This window comes from Ranitomeya imitator, chromosome 2 (genome assembly GCF_032444005.1).
Source record: "Ranitomeya imitator isolate aRanImi1 chromosome 2, aRanImi1.pri, whole genome shotgun sequence".
Taxonomy (NCBI): Eukaryota; Metazoa; Chordata; class Amphibia; order Anura; family Dendrobatidae; genus Ranitomeya; species Ranitomeya imitator.
In genome coordinates, this window is record NC_091283.1 from 633,331,077 (window position 1) to 633,357,888 (window position 26,812).

The following is a 26,812-nucleotide window of genomic DNA, read 5'->3' on the forward strand; positions in this document are numbered from 1 at the left end:
GCCCGGCGCCCGCATGCTCCCCTCCAGTCACCGCAGTCAGTGCCCGGCGCCCGCATGCTCCCCTCCAGTCATCGCAGTCAGTGCCCGGCGCCCGCATGCTCCCCTCCAGTCACCGCAGTCAGTGCCCGGCGCCCGCATGCTCCCATCCAGTCACCGCAGTCAGTGCCCGGCGCCCACATGCTCCCCTCCAGTCACCGCAGTCAGTGCCCGGCGCCCGCATGCTCCCCTCCAGTCACCGCAGTCAGTGCCCGGCACCCGCATGCTCCCCTCCAGTCACCGCTCACACAGGGTTAATGCCAACGGTATCGGACCGCATTATGCCGCGGGTAACGCACTCCGTAACCGCTGCTATTAACCCTGTGTGTTCCCAACTTTTTACAAGAGTAAAAAGATGTAATGTTAAAAATAATAAAAATATAGAGTTATGTCCTCTTTTTCTCAGAAGAGGCAATTTGCATTAAAAAAAAACCTGCTATACTCACCCTCCGTAGTCCGCTGACCCGCACGCGGCCTCCGCCATCTTCCGTTCCCATAGATGCATTGCGAAATTACCCAGAAGACTTAGCGGTCTCTCGAGACCGCTAAGTCATCTGAGTAATTTTGCAATGCATCCTGGGAACGGAAGATGGCGGCAGCCGCGCGCTCATCGCCTGCGCCACAGCTTCGCTGGATTGGATCCCGGCAGGTGAGTATATAACTATTTACTCACAGGGATATGGTGCCCACACTGCTATATACTACGTGGGCGGGGCAATATACCGCGTGGCTGCTATATACTACCTGGCCAGTGTTAGATGCTTTGTGGGCTGTGTTATGTACTGCATGGGCTGTGTTATGTACTGCATGGGCTGTGCTATATATTACGTGGCCAGTGTTATATACTGCGTGGGCTGTGTAATATACCGCGTGGCTGCTATATACTACCTGGCCAGTGTTATATACTGCGTGTGCTGTGCTATATATTACGTGGCCAGTGTTATATACTGCGTGGGCTTTGTTATATATTACGTGGCCAGTGTTATATACTGCGTGGGCTGTGCTATATATTACATGGCCAGTGTTATATACTGCGTGGGCTGTGTAATATACCGCGTGGCTGCTATATACTACCTGGCCAGTGTTATATACTGCGTGTGCTGTGCTATATATTACATGGCCAGTGTTATATACTGCGTGGCCTGTTATATTACGTGGCCAGTGTTATATACTGCGTGGCCTGTGTTATATACTACGTCGCCTGTGTTACATACTGCGTGGCTGCTATATACTGCGTGGGCTGTGTTATATAGTACGTGGGCTGTGTTATATACTGTTTGGGCTGTGTTATATACTGCGTGGCCTGTATTAACGCATCGGGTATTCTACAATATGTATGTATGTTTGTATATAGCAGCCACATAGTATATAGCACAGGCCACATCGTATTTGTCTACTATATACTACATGGCTCCTATATACTACGTGGCCTGTCCTATATACTAAGTGGCTGCTATATAGATACATATTCTAGAATACCCGATGCGTTAGAATCGGGCCACCATCTAGTATACAGTATATATATATATATATATATATATATATATATATATATATATATATATATATACACACACAGTTGTGCTCAAAAGTTTACATACTCTGGCAGAACTTTTGCTTTCTTGGCCTTTTTTCAGAAAATATGATCAATAGTGCACTTAACCCATTTCTTAATACTGTGTATTGCCCCCTCTGAATCAAAGACAGCTTGAAGTCTTTTGTGGTAGATGTGGATGAGGTTCTCTATTTTCTTAGATGGTAAAGCTGCACACTCTTCTTGGCAACAAGCCTCCAGTTTCTATAAATTCCTGGGCTGTCTAGGATGAACTGCGTGCTTGAGATCTCCCCAGAGTGGCTCAACGATATTGAGGTCAGGAGACTGAGATGGCCACTCCAGAACCTTCACTTTGTTCTGCTGTAGCCAATGACAGGTCGACCAGGCCTTGTGTTTTGGATCATTGTCATTTTGGAACGTCCATGCGCAGTTTCCGGGCTTGATAAGTGCAAATTTGCCTCCAGTATTTACTGATAACGTGCTGCATTCATTTTTCCTTCAACTTTGACTAAGTTTCCTGTGCCTTTGTAGCACACACATCCCCAAAACATCAGTAATCCACCTCTGTGCTTTACAGTAGGAATGTTGTTCCTTTCATCATAGGCCTTGCTGACCTCTCTCCGAATGTAACGTTTATGGTTGTGGCCAAAAAGTTCAATTTTGGTCTCATCACTCCAAATTACCTTGTTCCAGAAGTTTTGAGGCTTGTCTCTGTGCTGTTTTGTGTATTGTAGGCGAGAAACTTTGTGGCATTTGCACAGTAATAGCTTTCTTCTGGCAACTCGATCATGCAGCCAATTTTTCTTCAAGTGCCTCCTTATTGTGCATCTTGAAACAGCCACACCGCTAGTTTTCAGAGAGTCCCGTATTTCAGCTGATGTTATTTGTGGATTTTTCTTTGCATCCCAAACAATTTTCCTGGCAGTTGTGGATGACATTTTTGTTGGTCTACCCGATCATGGTTTTGTTTTTTCAGAGCCCCCTGGTTTTCCATTTGTTAATGACAGTTTGAACGCTGCTGACTGGCATTATCAATTCCTTGGATATATTTTTCTATCCCTTTCCTGTTTTATACAGTTCTACTACCTTTTCCTGTAGATCCGTTGACAATTCTTTTGCTTTCCCCATGACTCACAATCCAGAAACATCAGTGGCTGGATGAAAGATGCAAGAGTCTGTCTGCATCACAGAAACTCACTCAGCTTTTAACACTGATTACAAACAAATAGGTCTCAGGTGAGGATGTGACCTTTAGTAGCCATTCAAACCCATTTGTGTCAGCTTCAGTGCATGTCATCAGGCCAAAATCACCAGGGTATGTGAACTTTTAATCAGGGTCATTTGGATGTTTTGGGTTGTCATTATGATTTAAAAAGAGAAAAACACAGTAGTTTGACAATAAATGGCCCCTCCCAACTACTAACCATGATTGGAGAAAAAGTTTTGGTGTTATCATTCATATTCTCAGAAAAAAGGCAACGAAAGCAAAAATTCTGCTGGGGTATGTAAACTTTTGAGCACAACTGTAAATATATATAAATATATATATATATATATATATATATATATATATATATATATATATATATGATCAAAAAAAGGAAAACAGCACAAGCTTGAAAAAGGATAGTATATCCGAAACGTCGCCACGCCATTCAGGCATTAAAATTCACTTTTTTCTTTAGTTACTTTTTGTGCTGTTTTCCTTTTTTTGATCTTATGTTTGGAGATCACTGGATCGGTGGTCAGGAAAGCGTTGCACACTTGGAGGTAACACTGGATGCTGTTCCAATTTTTTTCTCTCTCTCTCTCTGTATTTTCAGGTCTCTTCAGAGATGCTCTATTGGGTTTAGGTCAGGGTTCTGGCTGGTCCAGTCAAGAATAGTCACAGAGTTGTTCTGAAGCCACTCCTTTGTTATTTTAGCGGTGTGCTTTCATTGTCTTGTTGGAAGGTGAACCTTCGGCCAAGTCTGAGGTCCAGAGCACTCTGGAAGAGGTTTACATCCAGGATATCTCTGTACTTGGCCGCATTCATGTTTCCTTCAATGACAACCAGTTGTCCTGTCCCTGCAGCTGAAAAACACCCCCATAGCATGATGCTGCCACCACCAAGTTTCACTGTTGGGATTGTATTGGGTAGGTGATGAGCAGTGCCTGGTTTTCTCCACACATACTGCTTAGAATTATCACCAAAAAGGTCTATCTTCGTCTCATCAGACCAGAGAATCTTATTTCTCATAGTCTGGGAGTCCTTCCTGTGTTTTTTAGAAAATTCTATGTGGGCTTTCATGTCTTTCACTGAGGAAAGGCTTCCATCGGGCCACTCTGCCATAAAGGCCCGACTGGTGGAGGGCTGCAGTGATAGTTGGCTTTGTGGAACTTTCCCCCATCTCCCTACATTCAGTAGGACCCCAAGATCACTGTGGCTGAGCTCCAGAGATTCACTCTGGAGCTCAGCCACAGTGATCTTGGGGTCCTTCTACGCCTGTGGGAGTGAAGACGCGTGCATATTCATTACCTTATTGAGCGGTGCCACGTGATCGTTCATCACAGGAAGAGCTGCTGGAAGCCAGAACCAATGAGCGGCTGCGAGGGCACGCTGCACGGTGAGTAGGATGTCGTCTGGAAGACGGCGGCTGCAGCTGTCACTGTGCGTGCTATAACAGAGATGAATATTCATTTCTCTTTAGCAGCGGGCACAGTTACAGCCGCCGACTCCTGCCTCTGTGACCTGCTCCCCCTCCCCCGCTAGTTTTCTGGGACAGTGACTCATGTATAAGCCGAGGGGGGCGTTTTCAACACAAATAAAGTGCTGAAAAACTCGCCTATACACAAGTATACACGGTACATATTATTATAATAGGGTCAATCTAGGCGGTATCCCAGGGCCCAGTGGTGTGGGGGGGCCCTGGGCTACCGCTCAGATTGCCCGCTGCCATCAGGGCATTACTGCCCTGACTGGTGTATGGGCCCGGTGGGCAGAGGGGGCCCGCATCGAGCCCCGTCTCATCTGCTCACCGGGCCCCTACCAGCGATGCGGCAGTTAAACGCTATTGATGTGCGGGTGCGCGCCCGCACGTTAATAGTTAACAGCCGCCAGCCAATCGGAGGTTGGCATCTGACGTCAGCTGCAGCGCGCACGTTGCTGGCGTCTGATGTCATTGTCAGTCGCCGGCGAGTGCGCGCTGCTGGAGGGAGCTTCGCCGCTGGAGCACGGACAGGTGAGGGGAACTTTTTTTTTATTGCGAACAGCAATCTGGGGGCCTGGGCCAGAATGCTGGAGACACTGGGGGCAATATGCTGGAGACACAGGGGGTAATATGCTGGAGACACCGGGGGCAATATGCTGGAGACACCGGGGGCAATATGCTGGAGACACCGGGGGCAATATGCTGGACACACTGGGGGCAATATGCTGGACACACTGGGGGCAATATGCTGGACACACTGGGGGCTGGATGCTGGACACACTGGGGGCAATATGCTGGAGACACTGGGGGCTGAATTCTGGACACACTGGGGGCAATATGCTGCAGACACTGGGGCAGAATGCTGGACAAACTGGCGGCTGAATGCTGGACACACTGGGGGCAACATGCTGGACATACTGGGGGCAATATGCTGGACACACTGGGGGCAATATGCTGGACATACTGGGGGGCAATATGCTGGACACACTGGGGCAGAATGCTGGACACACTGGGGGCAATATGCTGGACAAACTGGGGGCAATATGTTGGACATACTGGGGGCAATATGCTGGACAAACTGGGGGCAATATGCTGGACACACTGGGGGCAGGATGCTGGACACACTGCGGGCAATATGCTGGAGACACTGGGGCAGATTGTTGGACACACTGGGGCAATATGCTGGACAAACTGGGGCAATGTGCTGGACACACTGGGGGCAACATGCTGGACACACTGTGGGCAATATGCTGGAGACACGGGCAGATTGCTGGACACACTGGGGGCTGAATGCTGGACACACTGGGGGCAATATGCTGGACATACTGGGGGCAATATGCTGGACAAACTGGGAGCAATATGCTGGACACACTGGGGGCAGGATGCTGGACACACTGGGGGCAATATGCTGGACACACTGGGGGCAATATGGTGGAGACACTGGGGCAGATTGCTGGACACACTGGGGGCAATATGCTGGACAAACTGGGGCAGGATGCTGGACACACTGGGGGCAATATGCTGGACAAACTGGGGCAGGATGCTGGACACACTGGGGGCAATATGCTGGACACACTTGGGGGCAATATGCTGGACACACTGGGGGCAGGATGCTGGACACACTGTGGGCAATATGCTGGACACACTGTGGCAGATTGTTGGACACACTGTGGGCAATATGCTGGACTAACTGGGGGCAATATGCTGGACACACTAGGGGCAGAATGCTGGTCACACTGGGGGCAATATGCTGGACACACTGGAGGCAGGATGCTGGACACACTGGGGCAGAGATGCTGGACACACTGGGGGCAGAATGCTGGACACACTGGGGGCAGAGATGCTGGACACTGGGGGCAGAGATGCTGGACACACTGGGGGCAGAATGCTGGACACACTGGGGGCAGAGATGCTGGACACTGGGGGCAGAGATGCTGGACACACTGGGGGCAGGACAGTGAACACACTGGGGGCAGGATGCTGGACACACTGGGGGCAGGATGCTGGACACTGGAGGCAGAGATGCTGGACACTGGGGGCAATATGCTGGAAAAACTGGGGGCAATATGCTGGACACACTGGGGGCAGGATGCTGGACACACTGGGGGCAATATGCTGGACACACTGGGGGCAATATGCTGGACACACTGGGGCAATATGCTGGACACATTGGGGAAGAAATGCTGGACACTGGGGGCAGAGATGCTGAACACACTGGGGGCAGGACGGTGGACACACTGGGGGCAGGGTGCTGGACACACTGGGGGCAGGATGCTGGACACTGGGGGCAGAGGTGCTGGACACACTGGGGGCAGGACTGTAGACAGATGGGGCAGGATTGGAGACATGGGCAGAATGTGGATACGGGGCATGTTTGGAGAGACGGGGCAGAATGAAAGACATGGGGCAGGATTGGAGACAGATTGTGCAGGATCATGGGGCAGGATGGATACGATGGAGACTGATGGGGCAGGATGGGGAGATCATATGGGGCAGAATGGATACTCATGAGGGCAGGATGGGAGAACACATGGCTGAAGCCAGGAATGAGATACACGGGGCCAGGATGGGGGATATTATTATTACCATAGGGGCTAATTAACCCCTTTCTGCCATTGGACGTAATATTCCGTCCATGTGGGGTGGGCCTTAATTCCCAAGGACGGAATATTACGTCCAGCGTGATCGGCCGTGCTCACGGGGGGAGCGCCGCCGATCGTGGCCGGGTGTCAGCTGCTTATCGCAGCTGACATCCGGCACTATGTGCCAGGAGCGGTCACGGACCGCCCCCGGCACATTAACCCCCGGCACACCGCGATCAAAGATGATCGCGATGTGCCGGCGGTGCAGGGAAGCATCGCGCAGGGAGGGGGCTCCCTGCGGGCTTCCCTGAGACCCCCGCAGCAACGCGATGTGATCGCGTTGCTCCGGGGGTCTCCTACCTCCCTCCCTGCAGTAAGTCCCGGATCCAAAATGGCCGCGGATCCGGGTCCTGCAGGGAGGGAGGTGGCTTACCAAGTGCCTGCTCAGAGCAGGCACTTGGTAACGCTGCACTGCTCTCAGACAGATCGGTGATCTGTCAGAGTGCTGTGCAAACTGGCAGATCACCGATCTGTATTGTCCCCCCCTGGGGCAAAACAAAAAAGTAAAAAAAAAAATTTCCAAGTGTGTAAAAAAAAAAAAAAAAAATCCTAAATAATGAAAAAAATATATATATATTATTCCCATAAATACATTTCTTTATCTAAATAAAAAAAACAAAACAATAAAAGTACACATATTTAGTATCGCCGCGTCCGTAACGACCCGACCTATAAAACTGGCCCACTAGTTAACCCCTTCAGTAAACACCGTAAGAAAAAGAAAAAAAAAACGAGGCAAAAAACAACGCTTTATTATCATACCGCCAAACAAAAAGTGGAATAACACGCGATCAAAAAGACGGATATAAATAACCATGGTACCGCTGAAAGCGTCATCTTGTCCCGCAAAAAACGAGCCACCATACAGCGACAACAGCAAAAAAATAAAAAAGTTATAGTCCTCAGAATAAAGCGATGCAAAAATAATTATTTTTTTCTATAAAATAGTTTTTATCGTATAAAAGCGCCAAAACATAAAAAAATGATATAAATGAGGTGTCGCTGTAATCGTACTGAACCGAAGATTAAAACTGCTTTATCAATTTTACCAAACGCGGAACGGTATAAATGCCTCCCCCAAAAGAAATTCATGAATAGCTGGTTTTTGGTCATTCTGCCTCACAAAAATCGGAATAAAAAGCGATCAAAAAATGTCACGTGCCCGAAAATGTTACCAATAAAAACGTCAACTCGTCCCGCAAAAAACAAGACCTCACATGACTCTGTGGACTCAAATATGGAAAAATTATAGCTCTCAAAATGTGGTAACGCAAAAAATATTTTTTGCAATAAAAAGCGTCTTTCAGTGTGTGACGGCTGCCAATCATAAAAATCCGCTAAAAAACCCGCTATAAAAGTAAATGAAAAAAATGTATTTATTTCCATTTTCCCATTAGGGTTAGGGCTAGGGTTAGGGTTAGGGCTAGGGTTAGGGCTAGGGTTAGGGCTAGGGTTAGGGTTAGGGCTAGGGTTAGGGCTAGGATTAGGGCTAGGGTTAGGGCTAGGGCTAGGGTTAGGGCTAGGGTTAGGGCTAGGGTTAGGGCTAGGGTTAGGGTTAGGGTTGGGACTAGGGTTAGGGTTAGGGTTGGGGCTAGGGTTAGGGCTAGGGTAAGGGCTAGGGTTAAGGCTACAGTTAGGGTTGGGGCTAAAGTTAGGGTTAGGGTTTGGATTACATTTGCGATTGGGATTAGGATTAGGGGTGTGTCTGAGTTAGAGGTGTGGTTAGGGTTACCGTTGGGATTAGTGTTAGGGGTGTGTTTGGATTAGGGTTTCAGTTATAATTGGGGGGTTTCCACTGTTTAGGCACATCAGGGGGATCTCCAAACGCGACATGGCGACCGATCTCAATTCCATCCAATTCTGCATTGAAAAAGTAAAACAGTGCTCCTTCCCTTCCGAGCTCTCCCGTGTGCCCAAACAGGAGTTTACCCCAACATATGGGGTATCAGCGTACTCAGGACAAATTGGACAACAACTTTTGGGGTCCAATTTCTCCTGTTACCCTTGGGAAAATACAAAACTGGGGGCTAAAAAATAATTTTTGTGGGAAAAAAAGAGATTTTTTATTTTCACGGCTCTGCGTTATAAATTGTAGTGAAACACTTGGGGGCTCAAAGTTCTCACAACACATCTAGATAAGTTCGTGGGGGGGTCTAGTTTCCAACATGGGGTCACTTGTGGGGGTTTCTACTGTTTAGGTATATTAGGGGCTCTGCAAACGCAATGTGACGCCTGCAGACCATTCCATTTAAGTCTGCATTCCAAATGGCGCTCCTTCCCTTCCGAGCCCTCCCATGCGCCCAAACGCTGGTTCACCCCACATATGGGGTATCAGCGTACTCAGGACAAATTGGACAACAACTTTTGGGGTCCAATTTCTCCTTTTACCCTCGAGAAAATACAAAACTGGGGGCTAAAAAATAATTTTGAGGGGAAATTTTTTATTTTATTTTCACGGCTCTGCGTTATAAACTGTAGTGAAATACTTGGGGGCTCAAAGTTCTCACAACACATCTAAATAAGTTCCTTGGGGGGTCTAGTTTCCAATATGGGGTCACTTGTGGGGGGTTTCTACTGTTTAGGTACATTAGGGGCTCTGCAAACACAATGTGACGCCTGCAGACCATTCCATCTAAGTCTGTATTCCAAATGGCGCTCCTTCCCTTCCGAGCCCTCCCATGCGCCCAAACGCTGGTTCTCCCCCACATATAGGGTATCAGCGCACTCAGGACAAATTGCACAACATCTTTTGGGGTCCAATTTCTCCTGTTACCCTCAGGAAAATACAAAACTGGGGGCTAAAAAATTATTTTTGTGGGAAAAAAATTTTGTTTTATTTTTACAGCTCTGCATTATAAACTTCTGTGAAGCTCTTATTGGGTCACAGTGCTCACCACACATCTAGATAAGTTCCTTAGGGGGTCTACTTTTCAAAATGGTGTCACTTGTGGGGGGTTTCAATGTTTAGGCACATCAGTGGCTCTCCAAACGCAACATGGCGTCCAATCTCAATTCCTGTCAATTTTGCATTGAAAGGTCAAACGGCGCTCCTTCCCTTCCGAGCTCTCCCATGCGCCCAAACAATGGTTTACCCCCACATATGGGGTATCAGAGTACTCAGGACAAATTGTGCCACAACTTTTGTGGTCCAATTTCTTCTCTTACCATTGGGAAAATAAAAAATTGGGGGCGAAAAGATAATTTTTGTGAAAAAAAATGATTTTTTATTTTTACGGTTCTGCATTATAAACTTCTGTGAAGCACTTGGTGGGTCAAAGTGCTCACCACACCTCTAGATAAGTTCCTTAGGGGGTCTACTTTCCAAAATGGTGTCACTTGTGGGGGGTTTCAATGTTTAGGCACATCAGTGGCTCTCCAAACGCAACATGGCGTCCCATCTCAATTCCAGTCAATTTTGCATTGAAAAGTCAAATGGCGCTCCTTCCCTTCCGAGCTCTGCCATGCGCACAAACTGTGGTTAACCCCCACATTTGGGGTATCAGCGTACTCAGGACAAATTGTACAACAACTTTTGGGGTCCATTTTCTCCTGTTACCCTTGGTAAAATAAAACAAATTGGAGCTGAAGTAAATTTTTTGTGAAAAAAAGTTAAATGTTAATTTTTATTTAAACATTCCAAAAATTCCTGTGAAGCACCTGAAGGGTTAATAAACTTCTTGAATGTGGTTTTGAGAACCTTGAGGGGTGCAGTTTTTAGAATAGTGTCACACTTGGGTATTTTCTATCATATAGACCCCTCAAAATGACTTCAAATGAGATGTGGTCCCTAAAATAAAATGGTGTTGTAAAAATGAGAAATTGCTGGTCAACTTTTAACCCTTATAACTCCCTAACAAAAAAAAAATTTTGGTTCCAAAATTGTGCTGATGTAAAGTAGACATGTGGAAATGTTACTTATTAAGTATTTTGTGTGACATATCTCTGTGATTTAATTGCATAAAAATTCAAAGTTGGAAAATTGCGAAATTTTCAAAATTTTCGCCAAATTTCCGTTTTTTTCACAAATAAACGCAGGTACTATCAAAGAAATTTTACCACTATCATGAAGTACAATATGTCACGAGAAAACAATGTCAGAATCACCGGGATCCGTTGAAGCGTTCCAGAGTTATAACCTCATAAAGGGACAGTGGTCAGAATTGTAAAAATTGACCCGGTCCATAACGTGCAAACCACCCTTGGGGGTAAAGGGGTTAAAGGATATTATTACTGCAGTGATGTATTTATTTTATTTTTTGAGGACACTGTTTTAAATGGGGGGGCGGTCCTGTTACTGTGTAGAGTGACACTATGTTGCCTCTTTTTCTTCATGTGGTGTAATGTAGAAGTTGGGAAAAATTAAGTAATGTGTTCTACAAGCGGAGCTTGAGATAACTGTTATTTCCTGCAGAGACGAGTCCTGGCTGGATGAAAGATGAAGGACTTCATCTAGAGATGTCACTGGTGAGTCAGTGTTACCTATACACTGACACTATACACTGTATACTATATACAGAGCTCCTGTGTATAATGTCACCAGTGATCACTGTATAAGGCTACGTTCACACTAGCGTTGTGCGCCGCTGCGTCGGCGACGCAACGCACCAAAATGCATGCAAAAACGCTGCGTTTTGCGACGCATGCGTCGTTTTTTGCCGAAATTTGGACGCAAGAAAAATGCAACTTGTTGCGTTTTCTTGGTCCGACGCTTGCGGCAAAAAAGACGCATGCGTCGCACAACGCAACAAACAAAAACGCATGCGTCCCCCATGTTAAATATAGGGGCGCATGACGCATGCGTCGCTGCTGCGTCGCCCGACGCAAACTAGCATAACGCTAGTGTGAAGGTTACCTTACCTCTACACAGACACTGCATGCTAAGTACAGATCTCCTGTGAATACTGGCACTTATGGTGATAGTATTGTGTTGTTGTTTTTTGCTTCTTAACTGAAGGGTAAATTGACTAGATCAATGGATGTTTGACAGGTTATAGTTTCACACAGCAACTATTTTTCTGGAATAATCTGGTTCAGGTATATGATGACCCCGTCACATGACCGGGGGGCCCACAGTGTCTGAACAGTCTGGGTCTCTGGCTACCCTTAATCCACCCCTGTATATACTATATGCTCAGTGTGAGCTCCCAATGACTGGCCTAGTAGTGGAAGCAGCCGTGGCCTCGTCCATAACTCGTCAGTCAACTGCGTAATTGTCCTGACGATTGGAGGCAGCGGTGTTGGATCCCTTGACAAACTGGTGGCAGCGGTAGGATCTGTGCAAACCCTCCGGGCTGTTATCCATGAAAAATAAGATTAGTGAATACCTCCAAATAGAAACGTAGTATAGTTCTTCTGATAAGTTGTGTTGCTTACCCCCATGCGCAGGGCTCTGAAGTAGCCTATGTATCCGTGGTTACGGCCACGAAGTTGTCACTATGTGAGGTCGTAACCATGGTAACCATTTCTCACTGGCGATATTTGCTAATATTAATATTAGACCTACTACATATTAGGAGAGGGTTTTGGGGGTGGGAACACCCCTTTAAATTGTGTTCTCTTTGATTTCAACTTGCTGTTAGAACTTTGAAAAACTTATTAAGAAAACACTTGCTGGGGGGCCCCGAGATGTTGAGGACCTAGGGGCCTGCACACGGAAGCCATTACACTAGCGCAGTCTCCTCTTCATGGCGTCACCAAATAAGGGGGCAAACATTAGAGGGTCGTGGTCACTCCCGCAGTCCCCTCTGCTGCATTACTATCCTCCTCCACAGCAGGAGCAGCCCCGCCCCTCCACGTCACTGCATCGCACAGGCCCCGCCCTTTACAGGCCGGTCATGTGACCGCGGACCATGTGACCTGACGTCATCAGTCCTCCCCCGGTGGTCCCTGCAGACTGACAGTACTGTATCTGACAGGATGGTTTGGGGTCTTCCTTGGAGCCCCCTCCCCTTGTGAGAACAGAATGGGTGCAGGAGTAAAGTGTGTGGTCACCGGGGCCAACATTAAAGGTAAGGCCGGCCCGTGTGGGGCACGCTGAGCTTGTGGCCACAGCTGGGTTGCTTTCCATAGGGCTGCAGTGTTGTAGTGAGCAGTCTGAGACCCCACAGCCCAAGCACGGGGGCCTGCCAGCTTCACATAACTAGTGTACTAGTGGGACAGCATATGGCGGCCGTCGCTTAGCAACCCTGACCGCAGCGAACAGGTGAAGCGTGGAGACCATACATCTCTATGAGGAGGGCAGTGTATTGTCTATGGGGTTGGATGCTGATAATGACCGCAGACTGCACTGAGAAATCCTAAGGCCAGAGAAGGCACCGGAAAGCTCTACCCTCCATCCTCTTCCCATAAGGGAACCTGTCAGATCGCTATAGGCGGGGGCGCACGGATCACTGGTTATGTATTCTGATTGGCTCAGATATTGTTCTTGCACTGGGACCCTTTGCGTTTGCCAGTGGATATAGGGTTAATCTGCAGGTTACCAGGGAGAAAATGTACTTTATGTTACTCATGCAGGAGTGCCAGCGCAGCTTCAGAACCTTACCGTACTAGAGAGGATTTTGGGGAACCTCAGGTCTCCCAATACAATGTAGTGCTGGGGAGGAAGTGTAAGAGGTGCAATGTGGATCCTAACCACTGAGCCAAGACCCAAAAGATGGAGCACAGACCAATAATGACCTACCGGAGAGATTCCGGGCCATGGACAGTGATGAAGAGGATGAGCGTTGAGCCGCACAGCACCCCATTCCCATGTGCAGCTGATGAGATCCGTGGCTGCAGTGAAGCTTCTGTCTCTTTCAGTACCTGTTTGGACACCGCAGGTTTCTGATGCGGACTGGGAGATCGCCAGAAATAAGTCTTTAAGCATCGCTTGTGTGTATATATGTCCTTCTGGCTAAAGCTCTTAATTTGCAGATCCAGGGTTTATAGTGTTATGAAGCTGCCCAGCTGAAAGTGGGGAACCTGGGAGAGAATGAGCTATATTTCGCCACCTTTTAGTCGTGCTGGCACGGCTTTAGTCACCGCTTGCTATACTGCGAGTGTAGGCTGTAAACACGCACTGACTAACTGTCAGGTCAGCAGTCCATCAATTCAGAGCTGGCTGTCAGTCATCGGGCACCTTTATAACACTATTAATCTGCAGAAACCCTATATCTGCTTGTTAAAGAGAAACTGTCAGTAGGATCAGCTCTGCTAGGCGGTCTATATGGGCACGTAGGTCATAGGAATCTGAATATAAGGAGACCTTGATTTCTGCGATATCCTATTCCAGAGATATCCATGGTTCTGTTATATGTAAATGAGCTGTTCAGGGCTTTGGGCCGGACACTGAATTGCTTTAGAATCCGTCTTTACAGCTTATGTATTTAAAGGAGAGTTACCAGTGTGAGACAAGTAACTAACACAGAACAGAAGAACTGAACTGGTTTTTTTTTACAAGCACATTTGGTGCAGCTCTCAGAGCTCTGCTGTATTACATCCCGGTCTGCCTGGAAGCTGAGCCTGAGCCGAACCTGCAGATGTCAGGTGTAATCACACAGAGGACACAAAAGAGACTAGTAAAACCAAAAACACTCAGTTTGAAAAAATGTTGCAGTAATCCGCAAGTGCTAGTAAAAGATGTAAAAAACAGGGTATTTGGTTGATACGTTTTTTGCAAAAAATGTATACTAAGCTGCTCTACCAATCTTCACGGTATACCCTTATCAGAGCAGTCCTAACTAATGTATGCAATCCCTATCTGATGTATTTAAAAACCTGATCATCTGTATATAACCTGTGTGAACAGGGTTCAGAGAGGAAAAATCCATGTGTGCATACAGGGTAGAACAGCTTTTGTGCAGATAGCCCAAGAGGAGTGGTGGAACTCCCCAGTCTTGTAGACACAAGAGAACAATTATGGAAACAGGAACACATGGGCTACTTGCACAGTGAACAAGTCTGTATGATCATGTTCACACACCACCAAGAAACCTGAAGACACAAAAGAGAATAGTAAAACCAAAAACACTCAGTTTGAAAAAAATGTTGCAGTAATCCGCAAGTGCTAGTAAAAGATGTAAAAAACAGGGTATTTGGTTGATACGTTTTTTGCAAAAAATGTATACTAAGCTGCTCTACCAATCTTCACGGTATACCCTTATCAGAGCAGTCCTAACTAATGTATGCAATTAATGCAACTAATGTATGCTGCTCGCAGCGTCCGAGGCGCGCACGCGGTCCGTTCCCCGCTCTCGCAGATCGGGGATCTGCGAGAGCGGGGACGTTACCGCAACCCCAGGACGCGGCCTTATTAAAAACATTGCGTTAGCGCAACCCGCTAGCGCTAAACGGGTTGCACTAACGCAATGTGACCCTAGCCTTAGACAATTATATAGTAGATACATGACAGCAGGTTTACTAGGCGTCTCAATAAAATAGTGATTTAATCAAAACTACAGCAAGCAGTCCAGTAAGTGACACATTGCTGGAATCGGGGTATCTGTCTCTATTTTCTTCTGCTCTTAGATTAGGTGATACAAACCTGGGGACAGTCCCTTTAAGCCTCCTTTGCATGTTGAGTAGTATGGAGCATACTTCACTGATAAACGACTGGGCTGCTAGCATCTGCACAACCTAATGCTTCCAATGACAAATTCATCTCTGCTACATGTGTGTAGTGTGTGCTTCTCCGTGTAACATACCCGGCTTGTCTTTCAGCTCTGGGGCGTGCCATCCACTCCTTATCTCGAATCGGAGAAGAACTTTACCTTGAACCTTTAGATGATGGGGTAAGAAAATGTGGCCGCTACTGTTCATCCATTTACTCTGGTGCTCATCAGGACATCTGTCCACATAGTGATATAAGGATATCGCAGCGTGGAGGTCCCACACTCAGGACCACCTGTATGAGCCAGAGTGGGAGGCTTCTGAAAAGCAGCTCTGGCAGACTTAGGTCATAAGCAGCCAGTGGCTGTCACGAAAAGGATCTTTCTTCCGCTGCTGGCCGCACTTTTTCCCTGCAATGGGAGGTTAAAGCGACTTTCTGGGCTGAGACAACACTTCATGTGCTGCTGTAGAGTCGGTTCTGTCTGGTCTTGGTTCCATTGACGTAAGCAAGACTGAGCTGCAATACCACACACATCCTGTTGATAGGTGTGGCGCCAGTTATGCAAGAAAGGAGCAGCAACGTTTTTCTCCTCCTGGGCAACCCATTCAAATAGAAAACAGAACTGTGCATAATTATCAAGGTGATAGATGTATTTGATATTGTCAAAATCCTCTTTTCCTCTCAGCTCTGCCTGCGCTCAGTCAACTCCTCGCGGTCAGCCTATGCCTGTTTTACACTCGCTCCGCTCTTCTTCTATGCCTACGAGGCAACTGGAGGAGGTTGCCACTGCAAAATCTATATGAAGGTAACCAGCAGATCAGCATACATTACATGTATTAGTGAAGCCACTTCACAACCAATCAGATCACATTTTTTTTCTTTGTGATCTACACCGGAAAAAGTAAATCTGTAAGCTGATTGGTTGCTACAGGCAGATGATCAACTTCTTGTCGACAGTAGTTTTTATATGTAGACCTCATTGTCTATGGGCATGTATATTGTCTGCTAACACTTTTGTTCTTTCCCCATTCCTAGTCAGTGATGAGCGTCTTCCGTTCCCTACCTTCTCTGGAGAAGAAGGTGGAGAAGTGTGTGATCAAACTGAACACGGACAGCAGCCGCTTGGTTATCCAGCTGTTCTGCAAATATGGTTTGTATATGGCAAGCATACTTACCTAGTGTATCTGGTATAGGCTGGCTGGGTCTGCAGTCATGTGAAGATCCAAGCTTATTATATCGGTAAAAGGGGTTTCTTTTTGGAATCAACCTGTCCCCCTGCTCCTGGTGTCTGTTATTGTCTGCAGTGCTGACGTCACGCCAGTAGTGCTGCAGCCAATCACTGAGCTCAGTCGCTCTGACTTGCTTGTGCCGTCAAGTCTGGCAGAGCCGCTGAGTCCATTTACCGGCAGTATTTACATCAATATGCATCATTTCTCAGTGGGTAAACCATATCAAATCACTATGTAATTAGGACCTCCGATGTCTAAATTCAATCAGACCAGACTCCTAAACTCCTTCAGATCCTAGATCGGTCCCCCGAAACTCTGAGGCCCCAGACTAGAACTTCATCGTGTACCTGCGCCCATGCATAGAGTGGTGTTCGGATCCATAGACTTTCTTTTGAGACCTTACACCACTCTGTGCATGCTGGAACTGAGCACTTCAGCCTACTGAGTAGTGCCAGGCATATCTGTTTTTGACCCATGAGTGGGTGGTCTGGGGACCTAGACGTTCACTTATTAGCCAGCAACATGTGTAAGGGGGCTTATTATATTAATAAAAAAGGTAGGCTTGGGCAGACCCCCAAATGATCCGACCACTAAATTGAGTTCTTAATCCAGACCACAATTACATTTTAATTTGATTGGCTGCAGTAATCACATTCTATATTGTAGACAGGCAGTGCCCGCTGTCCGCAAAGATCGGGAGTGTAGAGAAAAGGTGGCACTGGAGCAGGGGTGGTTTTATAAAGCTATGTTTTTAATTCCCAAGTCAGGGCAACCACTTTCGTTTAGACTGCTTACCAGCTCCTATCATTAAAGGGGTTGTCCATTACTCGGACAACCCCTGTGCAATTATGAATGAAGTGGCCCATTAGTGACGGCTGATTAGCTACATTACTAACTTCACATAACCATGTCAAAGGAGACCAATCAGGCCCGAACAATATGGCTACTAGATGTACTGGTTTGGCAACTGAGCACTCATATATAATATGGTAAGTTTTTATAGCGTGTACAATACTGTATGGTCATTATATTGTGTATGTAGAGCATAGTAGTTTTTGAATATTAGAGGACTTGCATGTATGGTCCTGCTAATTGCGCACCCTAAGATATTATCACACTGAGGTTACTGCGGGAGCTTTCCTAGCAGGCTCCATTATACACAGCTGTAATAAAGACCGATATAACATGCTGTATCAGTTTTATGATATTTGGGGGCATTCTTCATTTGATATAAGAAACTGGTTATTGTAAATACTTTCTAGTCAGCTCTCTTAGAATTAACATATAATAAGCAATTGTGATTACATTATACTAGCTATTGAACCCGTTCTACGCCCGGGTGGCGAGCATTTATATTGGTATATTGTCTCCATCCTGGTATGTGCTGCTCCATCCTGCGTCCCCATCCTGTCATGCGCTGCTCCATCCTGCGTCCCCATCCTGTCATGCGCTGCTCCATCCTGCGTCCCCATCCTGTCATGTGCTGCTCCATCCTGCGTCCCCATCCTGTCATGGGCTGCTCCATCATGCGTCCCCATCCTGTCATGGGCTGCTCCATCATGCGTCCCCATCCTGTCATGGGCTGCTCCATCCTGCGTCCCCATCCTTATGTGCTGCTGCATCCTGCGTCCCCATCCTTATGTGCTGCTGCATCCTGCGTCCCCATCCTTATGTGCTGCTGCATCCTGCGTCCCCATCCTTATGTGCTGCTCCATCCTGCGTCCCCATCCTTATGTGCTGCTCCCATCCTGCGTCCCCATCCTTATGTGCTGCTCCATCCTGCGTCCCCATCCTTATGTGCTGCTGCATCCTGCGTCCCCATCCTTATGTGCTGCTGCATCCTGCGTCCCCATCCTTATGTGCTGCTGCATGCTGCGTCCCCATCCTTATGTTCATGCTGCATCCTGCGTCCCCATCCTTATGTGCTGCTGCATCTTGCGTCCCCATCCTTATGTGCTGCTGCATCCTGCGTCCCCATCCTTATGTGCTGCTCCATCCTGCGTCCCCATCCTTATGTGCTGCTGCGTCCCCATCCTTATGTACTGCTTCATCCTGCGTCCCCATCCTTATGTGCTGCTGCATCCTGCGTCCCCATCCTTATGTTCATGCTGCATCCTGCGTCCCCATCCTTATGTTCATGCTGCATCCTGCGTCCCCATCCTTATGTTCATGCTGCATCCTGCGTCCCCATCCTTATGTGCTGCTCCATCCTGCGTCCCCATCCTTATGTGCTGCTGCATACTGCGTCCCCATCCTTATGTGCTGCTCCCATCCTGCGTCCCCGTCCTTATGTTCATGCTGCATCCTGCGTCCCCATCCTTATGTGCTGCTGCATCCTGCGTCCCCATCCTTGTGTGCTGCTCCCATCCTGCGTCCCCATCCTTGTGTGCTGCTCCATCCTGCGTCCCCATCCTTATGTTCATGCTCCATCCTGCGTCCCCATCCTTATGTGCTGCTCCCATCCTGCGTCCCCATCCTTATGTGCTGCTCCCATCCTGCGTCCCCATCCTTATGTGCTGCTCCATCCTGCGTCCCCATCCTTATGTGCTGCTGCATCCTGCGTCCCCATCCTTATGTGCTGCTGCATCCTGCGTCCCCATCCTTATGTGCTGCTGCATGCTGCGTCCCCATCCTTATGTGCTGCTGCATCCTGCGTCCCCATCCTTATGTGCTGCTGCATCCTGCGTCCCCATCCTTATGTTCATGCTGCATCCTGCGTCCCCATCCTTATGTGCTGCTGCATCTTGCGTCCCCATCCTTATGTGCTGCTGCATCCTGCGTCCCCATTCTTATGTGCTGCTCCCATCCTGCGTCCCCATCCTTATGTGCTGCTGCATCCTGCGTCCCCATCCTTATGTGCTGCTCCCATCCTGCGTCCCCATCCTTGTGTGCTGCTCCATCCTGCGTCCCCATCCTTATGTTCATGCTCCATCCTGCGTCCCCATCCTTATGTGCTGCTGCATCCTGCGTCCCCATCCTTATGTTCATGCTGCATCCTGCGTCCCCATCCTTATGTTCATGCTGCATCCTGCGTCCCCATCCTTATGTTCATGCTGCATCCTGCGTCCCCATCCTTATGTTCATGCTGCATCCTACGTCCCCATCCTTATGTGCTGCTCCCATCCTGCGTCCTCATCCTTATGTGCTGCTCCATCCTGCGTCCCCATCCTTATGTGCTGCTCCATCCTGCGTCCCCATCCTTATGTGCTGCTCCATCCTGCGTCCCCATCCTTATGTGCTGCTCCCATCCTGCGTCCTCATCCTGTTATGTGCTGCTCCATCCTGCGTCCCCATCCTTATGTGCTGCTTCATCCTGCGTCCCCATCCTTATGTGCTGCTCCATCCTGCGTCCCCATCCTTATGTGCTGCTCCATCCTGCGTCCTCATCCTGTTATGTGCTGCTCCATCCTGCGTCCCCATCCTGTCATGCGCTGCTCCATCCTGCGTCCCCATCCTGTCATGCGCTGCTCCATCATGCGTCCCCATCCTGTCATGCGCTGCTCCATCCTGCGTCCCCATCCTTATGTGCTGCTGCATCCTGCGTCCCCATCCTTATGTGCTGCTGCATCCTGCGTCCCCATCCTTATGTGCTGCTGCATCCTGCGTCCCCATCCTTATGTGCTGCTCCATCCTGCGTCCCCATCCTTATGTGCTGCTCCCATCCTGCGTCCCCATCCTTATGTGCTGCTCCATCCTGCGTCCCCATCCTTATGTGCTGCTGCATCCTGCGTCCCCATCCTTATGTGCTGCTGCATCCTGCGTCCCCATCCTTATGTGCTGCTGCATGCTGCGTCCCCATCCTTATGTTCATGCTGCATCCTGCGTCCCCATCCTTATGTGCTGCTGCATCTTGCGTCCCCATCCTTATGTGCTGCTGCATCCTGCGTCCCCATCCTTATGTGCTGCTCCATCCTGCGTCCCCATCCTTATGTGCTGCTGCGTCCCCATCCTTATGTGCTGCTTCATCCTGCGTCCCCATCCTTATGTGCTGCTGCATCCTGCGTCCCCATCCTTATGTTCATGCTGCATCCTGCGTCCCCATCCTTATGTTCATGCTGCATCCTGCGTCCCCATCCTTATGTTCATGCTGCATCCTGCGTCCCCATCCTTATGTGCTGCTCCATCCTGCGTCCCCATCCTTATGTGCTGCTGCATACTGCGTCCCCATCCTTATGTGCTGCTCCCATCCTGCGTCCCCGTCCTTATGTTCATGCTGCATCCTGCGTCCCCATCCTTATGTGCTGCTGCATCCTGCGTCCCCATCCTTGTGTGCTGCTCCCATCCTGCGTCCCCATCCTTGTGTGCTGCTCCATCCTGCGTCCCCATCCTTATGTTCATGCTCCATCCTGCGTCCCCATCCTTATGTGCTGCTCCCATCCTGCGTCCCCATCCTTATGTGCTGCTCCCATCCTGCGTCCCCATCCTTATGTGCTGCTCCATCCTGCGTCCCCATCCTTATGTGCTGCTGCATCCTGCGTCCCCATCCTTATGTGCTGCTGCATCCTGCGTCCCCATCCTTATGTGCTGCTGCATGCTGCGTCCCCATCCTTATGTGCTGCTGCATCCTGCGTCCCCATCCTTATGTGCTGCTGCATCCTGCGTCCCCATCCTTATGTTCATGCTGCATCCTGCGTCCCCATCCTTATGTGCTGCTGCATCTTGCGTCCCCATCCTTATGTGCTGCTGCATCCTGCGTCCCCATTCTTATGTGCTGCTCCATCCTGCGTCCCCATCCTTATGTGCTGCTGCGTCCCCATCCTTATGTACTGCTTCATCCTGCGTCCCCATCCTTATGTGCTGCTGCATCCTGCGTCCCCATCCTTATGTTCATGCTGCATCCTGCGTCCCCATCCTTATGTTCATGCTGCATCCTGCGTCCCCATCCTTATGTGCTGCTCCATCCTGCGTCCCCATCCTTATGTGCTGCTGCATACTGCGTCCCCATCCTTATGTGCTGCTCCCATCCTGCGTCCCCGTCCTTATGTTCATGCTGCATCCTGCGTCCCCATCCTTATGTGCTGCTCCCATCCTGCGTCCCCATCCTTATGTGCTGCTGCATCCTGCGTCCCCATCCTTATGTGCTGCTCCCATCCTGCGTCCCCATCCTTGTGTGCTGCTCCATCCTGCGTCCCCATCCTTATGTTCATGCTCCATCCTGCGTCCCCATCCTTATGTGCTGCTGCATCCTGCGTCCCCATCCTTATGTTCATGCTGCATCCTGCGTCCCCATCCTTATGTTCATGCTGCATCCTGCGTCCCCATCCTTATGTTCATGCTGCATCCTGCGTCCCCATCCTTATGTTCATGCTGCATCCTGCGTCCCCATCCTTATGTTCATGCTGCATCCTGCGTCCCCATCCTTATGTTCATGCTGCATCCTACGTCCCCATCCTTATGTGCTGCTCCCATCCTGCGTCCTCATCCTTATGTGCTGCTCCATCCTGCGTCCCCATCCTTATGTGCTGCTCCATCCTGCGTCCCCATCCTTATGTGCTGCTCCATCCTGCGTCCCCATCCTTATGTGCTGCTCCCATCCTGCGTCCTCATCCTGTTATGTGCTGCTCCATCCTGCGTCCCCATCCTTATGTGCTGCTTCATCCTGCGTCCCCATCCTTATGTGCTGCTCCATCCTGCGTCCCCATCCTTATGTGCTGCTCCATCCTGCGTCCTCATCCTGTTATGTGCTGCTCCATCCTGCGTCCCCATCCTGTCATGCGCTGCTCCATCCTGCGTCCCCATCCTGTCATGCGCTGCTCCATCATGCGTCCCCATCCTGTCATGCGCTGCTCCATCCTGCGTCCCCATCCTTATGTGCTGCTGCATCCTGCGTCCCCATCCTTATGTGCTGCTGCATCCTGCGTCCCCATCCTTATGTGCTGCTGCATCCTGCGTCCCCATCCTTATGTGCTGCTCCATCCTGCGTCCCCATCCTTATGTGCTGCTCCCATCCTGCGTCCCCATCCTTATGTGCTGCTCCATCCTGCGTCCCCATCCTTATGTGCTGCTGCATCCTGCGTCCCCATCCTTATGTGCTGCTGCATCCTGCGTCCCCATCCTTATGTGCTGCTGCATGCTGCGTCCCCATCCTTATGTTCATGCTGCATCCTGCGTCCCCATCCTTATGTGCTGCTGCATCTTGCGTCCCCATCCTTATGTGCTGCTGCATCCTGCGTCCCCATCCTTATGTGCTGCTCCATCCTGCGTCCCCATCCTTATGTGCTGCTGCGTCCCCATCCTTATGTGCTGCTTCATCCTGCGTCCCCATCCTTATGTGCTGCTGCATCCTGCGTCCCCATCCTTATGTTCATGCTGCATCCTGCGTCCCCATCCTTATGTTCATGCTGCATCCTGCGTCCCCATCCTTATGTTCATGCTGCATCCTGCGTCCCCATCCTTATGTGCTGCTCCATCCTGCGTCCCCATCCTTATGTGCTGCTGCATACTGCGTCCCCATCCTTATGTGCTGCTCCCATCCTGCGTCCCCGTCCTTATGTTCATGCTGCATCCTGCGTCCCCATCCTTATGTGCTGCTGCATCCTGCGTCCCCATCCTTGTGTGCTGCTCCCATCCTGCGTCCCCATCCTTGTGTGCTGCTCCATCCTGCGTCCCCATCCTTATGTTCATGCTCCATCCTGCGTCCCCATCCTTATGTGCTGCTCCCATCCTGCGTCCCCATCCTTATGTGCTGCTCCCATCCTGCGTCCCCATCCTTATGTGCTGCTCCATCCTGCGTCCCCATCCTTATGTGCTGCTGCATCCTGCGTCCCCATCCTTATGTGCTGCTGCATCCTGCGTCCCCATCCTTATGTGCTGCTGCATGCTGCGTCCCCATCCTTATGTGCTGCTGCATCCTGCGTCCCCATCCTTATGTGCTGCTGCATCCTGCGTCCCCATCCTTATGTTCATGCTGCATCCTGCGTCCCCATCCTTATGTGCTGCTGCATCTTGCGTCCCCATCCTTATGTGCTGCTGCATCCTGCGTCCCCATTCTTATGTGCTGCTCCATCCTGCGTCCCCATCCTTATGTGCTGCTGCGTCCCCATCCTTATGTACTGCTTCATCCTGCGTCCCCATCCTTATGTGCTGCTGCATCCTGCGTCCCCATCCTTATGTTCATGCTGCATCCTGCGTCCCCATCCTTATGTTCATGCTGCATCCTGCGTCCCCATCCTTATGTGCTGCTCCATCCTGCGTCCCCATCCTTATGTGCTGCTGCATACTGCGTCCCCATCCTTATGTGCTGCTCCCATCCTGCGTCCCCGTCCTTATGTTCATGCTGCATCCTGCGTCCCCATCCTTATGTGCTGCTCCCATCCTGCGTCCCCATCCTTATGTGCTGCTGCATCCTGCGTCCCCATCCTTATGTGCTGCTCCCATCCTGCGTCCCCATCCTTGTGTGCTGCTCCATCCTGCGTCCCCATCCTTATGTTCATGCTCCATCCTGCGTCCCCATCCTTATGTGCTGCTGCATCCTGCGTCCCCATCCTTATGTTCATGCTGCATCCTGCGTCCCCATCCTTATGTTCATGCTGCATCCTGCGTCCCCATCCTTATGTTCATGCTGCATCCTGCGTCCCCATCCTTATGTTCATGCTGCATCCTACGTCCCCATCCTTATGTGCTGCTCCCATCCTGCGTCCTCATCCTTATGTGCTGCTCCATCCTGCGTCCCCATCCTTATGTGCTGCTCCATCCTGCGTCCCCATCCTTATGTGCTGCTCCATCCTGCGTCCCCATCCTTATGTGCTGCTCCCATCCTGCGTCCTCATCCTGTTATGTGCTGCTCCATCCTGCGTCCCCATCCTTATGTGCTGCTTCATCCTGCGTCCCCATCCTTATGTGCTGCTCCATCCTGCGTCCCCATCCTTATGTGCTGCTCCATCCTGCGTCCCCATCCTTATGTGCTGCTCCATCCTGCGTCCTCATCCTGTTATGTGCTGCTCCATCCTGCGTCCCCATCCTGTCATGTGCTGCTCCCATCCTGCGTCCCCATCCTTATGTGCTGCTCCATCCTGTGTCCCCATCCTTATGTGCTGCTCCATCCTGCGTCCCCATCCTTATGTGCTGCTCCATCCTGCGTCCCCATCTTTATGTGCTGCTCCCATCCTGCGTCCTCATCCTGTTATGTGCTGCTCCATCCTGCGTCCCCATCCTTATGTGCTGCTTCATCCTGCGTCCCCATCCTTATGTGCTGCTCCATCCTGCGTCCCCATCCTTATGTGCTGCTCCATCCTGCGTCCTCATCCTGTTATGTGCTGCTCCATCCTGCGTCCCCATCCTGTCATGTGCTGCTCCCATCCTGCGTCCCCATCCTTATGTGCTGCTCCATCCTGTGTCCCCATCCTTATGTGCTGCTCCATCCTGCGTCCCCATCCTTATGTGCTGCTCCATCCTGCGTCCCCATCCTTATGTGCTGCTCCATCCTGCGTCCCCATCCTTATGTGCTGCTCCATCCTGCGTTCCCATCCTTATGTGCTGCTCCATCCTGCGTCCCCATCCTTATGTCCTGCTCCATCCTGCGTCCCCATCCTTATGTGCTGCTCCATCCTGCGTTCCCATCCTTATGTGCTGCTCCATCCTGCGTCCCCATCCTTATGTGCTGCTCCATCCTGCGTCCTCATCCTGTTATGTGCTGCTCCATCCTGCGTCCCCATCCTGTCATGTGCTGCTCCCATCCTGCGTCCCCATCCTTATGTGCTGCTCCATCCTGTGTCCCCATCCTTATGTGCTGCTCCATCCTGCGTTCCCATCCTTATGTGCTGCTCCATCCTGCGTCCCCATCCTTATGTGCTGCTCCATCCTGCGTCCCCATCCTTATGTGCTGCTCCATCCTGCGTCCTCATCCTGTTATGTGCTGCTCCATCCTGCGTCCCCATCCTGTCATGTGCTGCTCCCATCCTGCGTCCCCATCCTTATGTGCTGCTCCATCCTGTGTCCCCATCCTTATGTGCTGCTCCATCCTGCGTCCCCATCCTTATGTGCTGCTCCATCCTGCGTCCCCATCCTTATGTGCTGCTCCATCCTGCGTCCCCATCCTTATGTGCTGCTCCATCCTGCGTCCCCATCCTTATGTGCTGCTCCATCCTGCGTTCCCATCCTTATGTGCTGCTCCATCCTGCGTCCCCATCCTTATGTGCTGCTCCATCCTGCGTCCCCATACTGCCTCTGACCCGCTCGGCGCCGAGTGCTGGGGGGCCTGAGCAGGCGGGGACACCGGCGCGCCGTGGGGGTCAGGTGCCGGTATCGCCGCCAGCTCAGGCCCCCCCAGCACTTACTATACTCACCTGTCCGGCGTTCCATCGCTGAGCGGCGCCATCTTCCCGGTCTCCTGGCTGTGACTGTTCAGTCAGAGGGCGGCGCCGGCGCGCATTAAGCGCGTCATCGCGCCCTCTGAACTGAAGGTCACAGGCCGAAGACCGGGAAGATGGCGCCGCTCAGCGATGGAACGGGGACAGGTGAATATAGGCCGATACTCACCCTCCTGGCGGTCCCTGCTTCTGCGGTGGAGATCGCGCTGTGCGTTCAGTGTGAACGCACACCGCGATCTCCCGGGAGCGTCGCTCTGTGAGGCCCAGACTGCGCCGGCGCTTGCGCAGTCTATAGAGGCTTCGGACAGAGTGACGCTCCCAGCGTTATATTATAGATGCTTATGTTTGGTGTACGGCTTTCCACCATGAATAATTGATATCATCAATTTCTACAATTAAATAGTCCTTCCTTTTTTGTTTTTAGGAGTTACAAAAACCCATAACTTGTCATATCAAGACTGTGAGTCTCTACAAGCGGTGTATAATCCAGACAGCTGTCCCAATGTACTTCGGGCACATGCCAGGTAAATATATATATATTATTACAGTTAAGGGTTTCTCTGCTCATATGTTAAATCTGTTAGTGGTGAGCCATGAGGGTAAAACTATAAATGAAGCTATACCCACCCATGCTTGAGCTCCACGCTCCAGCGGACTGTCAGACCGGAAGTGATGACCCCAAAGACCACTGTTGACTTTACCGCTACTCCCCACTGATAGATTTAAAATGAGTGGAAAACTCTTAAAGGGGTTGTGCCACCATAG

At 50.0% G+C, this 26,812-nt stretch overlaps 1 protein-coding gene across 2 annotated transcripts in view; it reads left to right on the forward strand.

Moving 5' to 3' along the window:
• The first annotated feature begins 12,767 nt into the window (after nt 1–12,767).
• The window catches only part of RAD9A (RAD9 checkpoint clamp component A), a 62,733-nt gene continuing 48,688 nt past the window's right edge, over nt 12,768–26,812 (forward strand). Inside the window, exons 1-5 of one of the 2 annotated variants that reach the window (XM_069752643.1) lie at nt 12,768–12,931; nt 15,621–15,691; nt 16,196–16,315; nt 16,546–16,660; nt 26,472–26,571. In XM_069752643.1, the coding sequence (XP_069608744.1) occupies nt 12,886–12,931; nt 15,621–15,691; nt 16,196–16,315; nt 16,546–16,660; nt 26,472–26,571 (452 nt within the window). In that variant the 5' untranslated portion in view covers nt 12,768–12,885. The remainder of the gene's footprint in view (nt 12,932–15,620; nt 15,692–16,195; nt 16,316–16,545; nt 16,661–26,471; nt 26,572–26,812) is intronic. The other variant, XM_069752642.1, reaches the window with a different exon arrangement.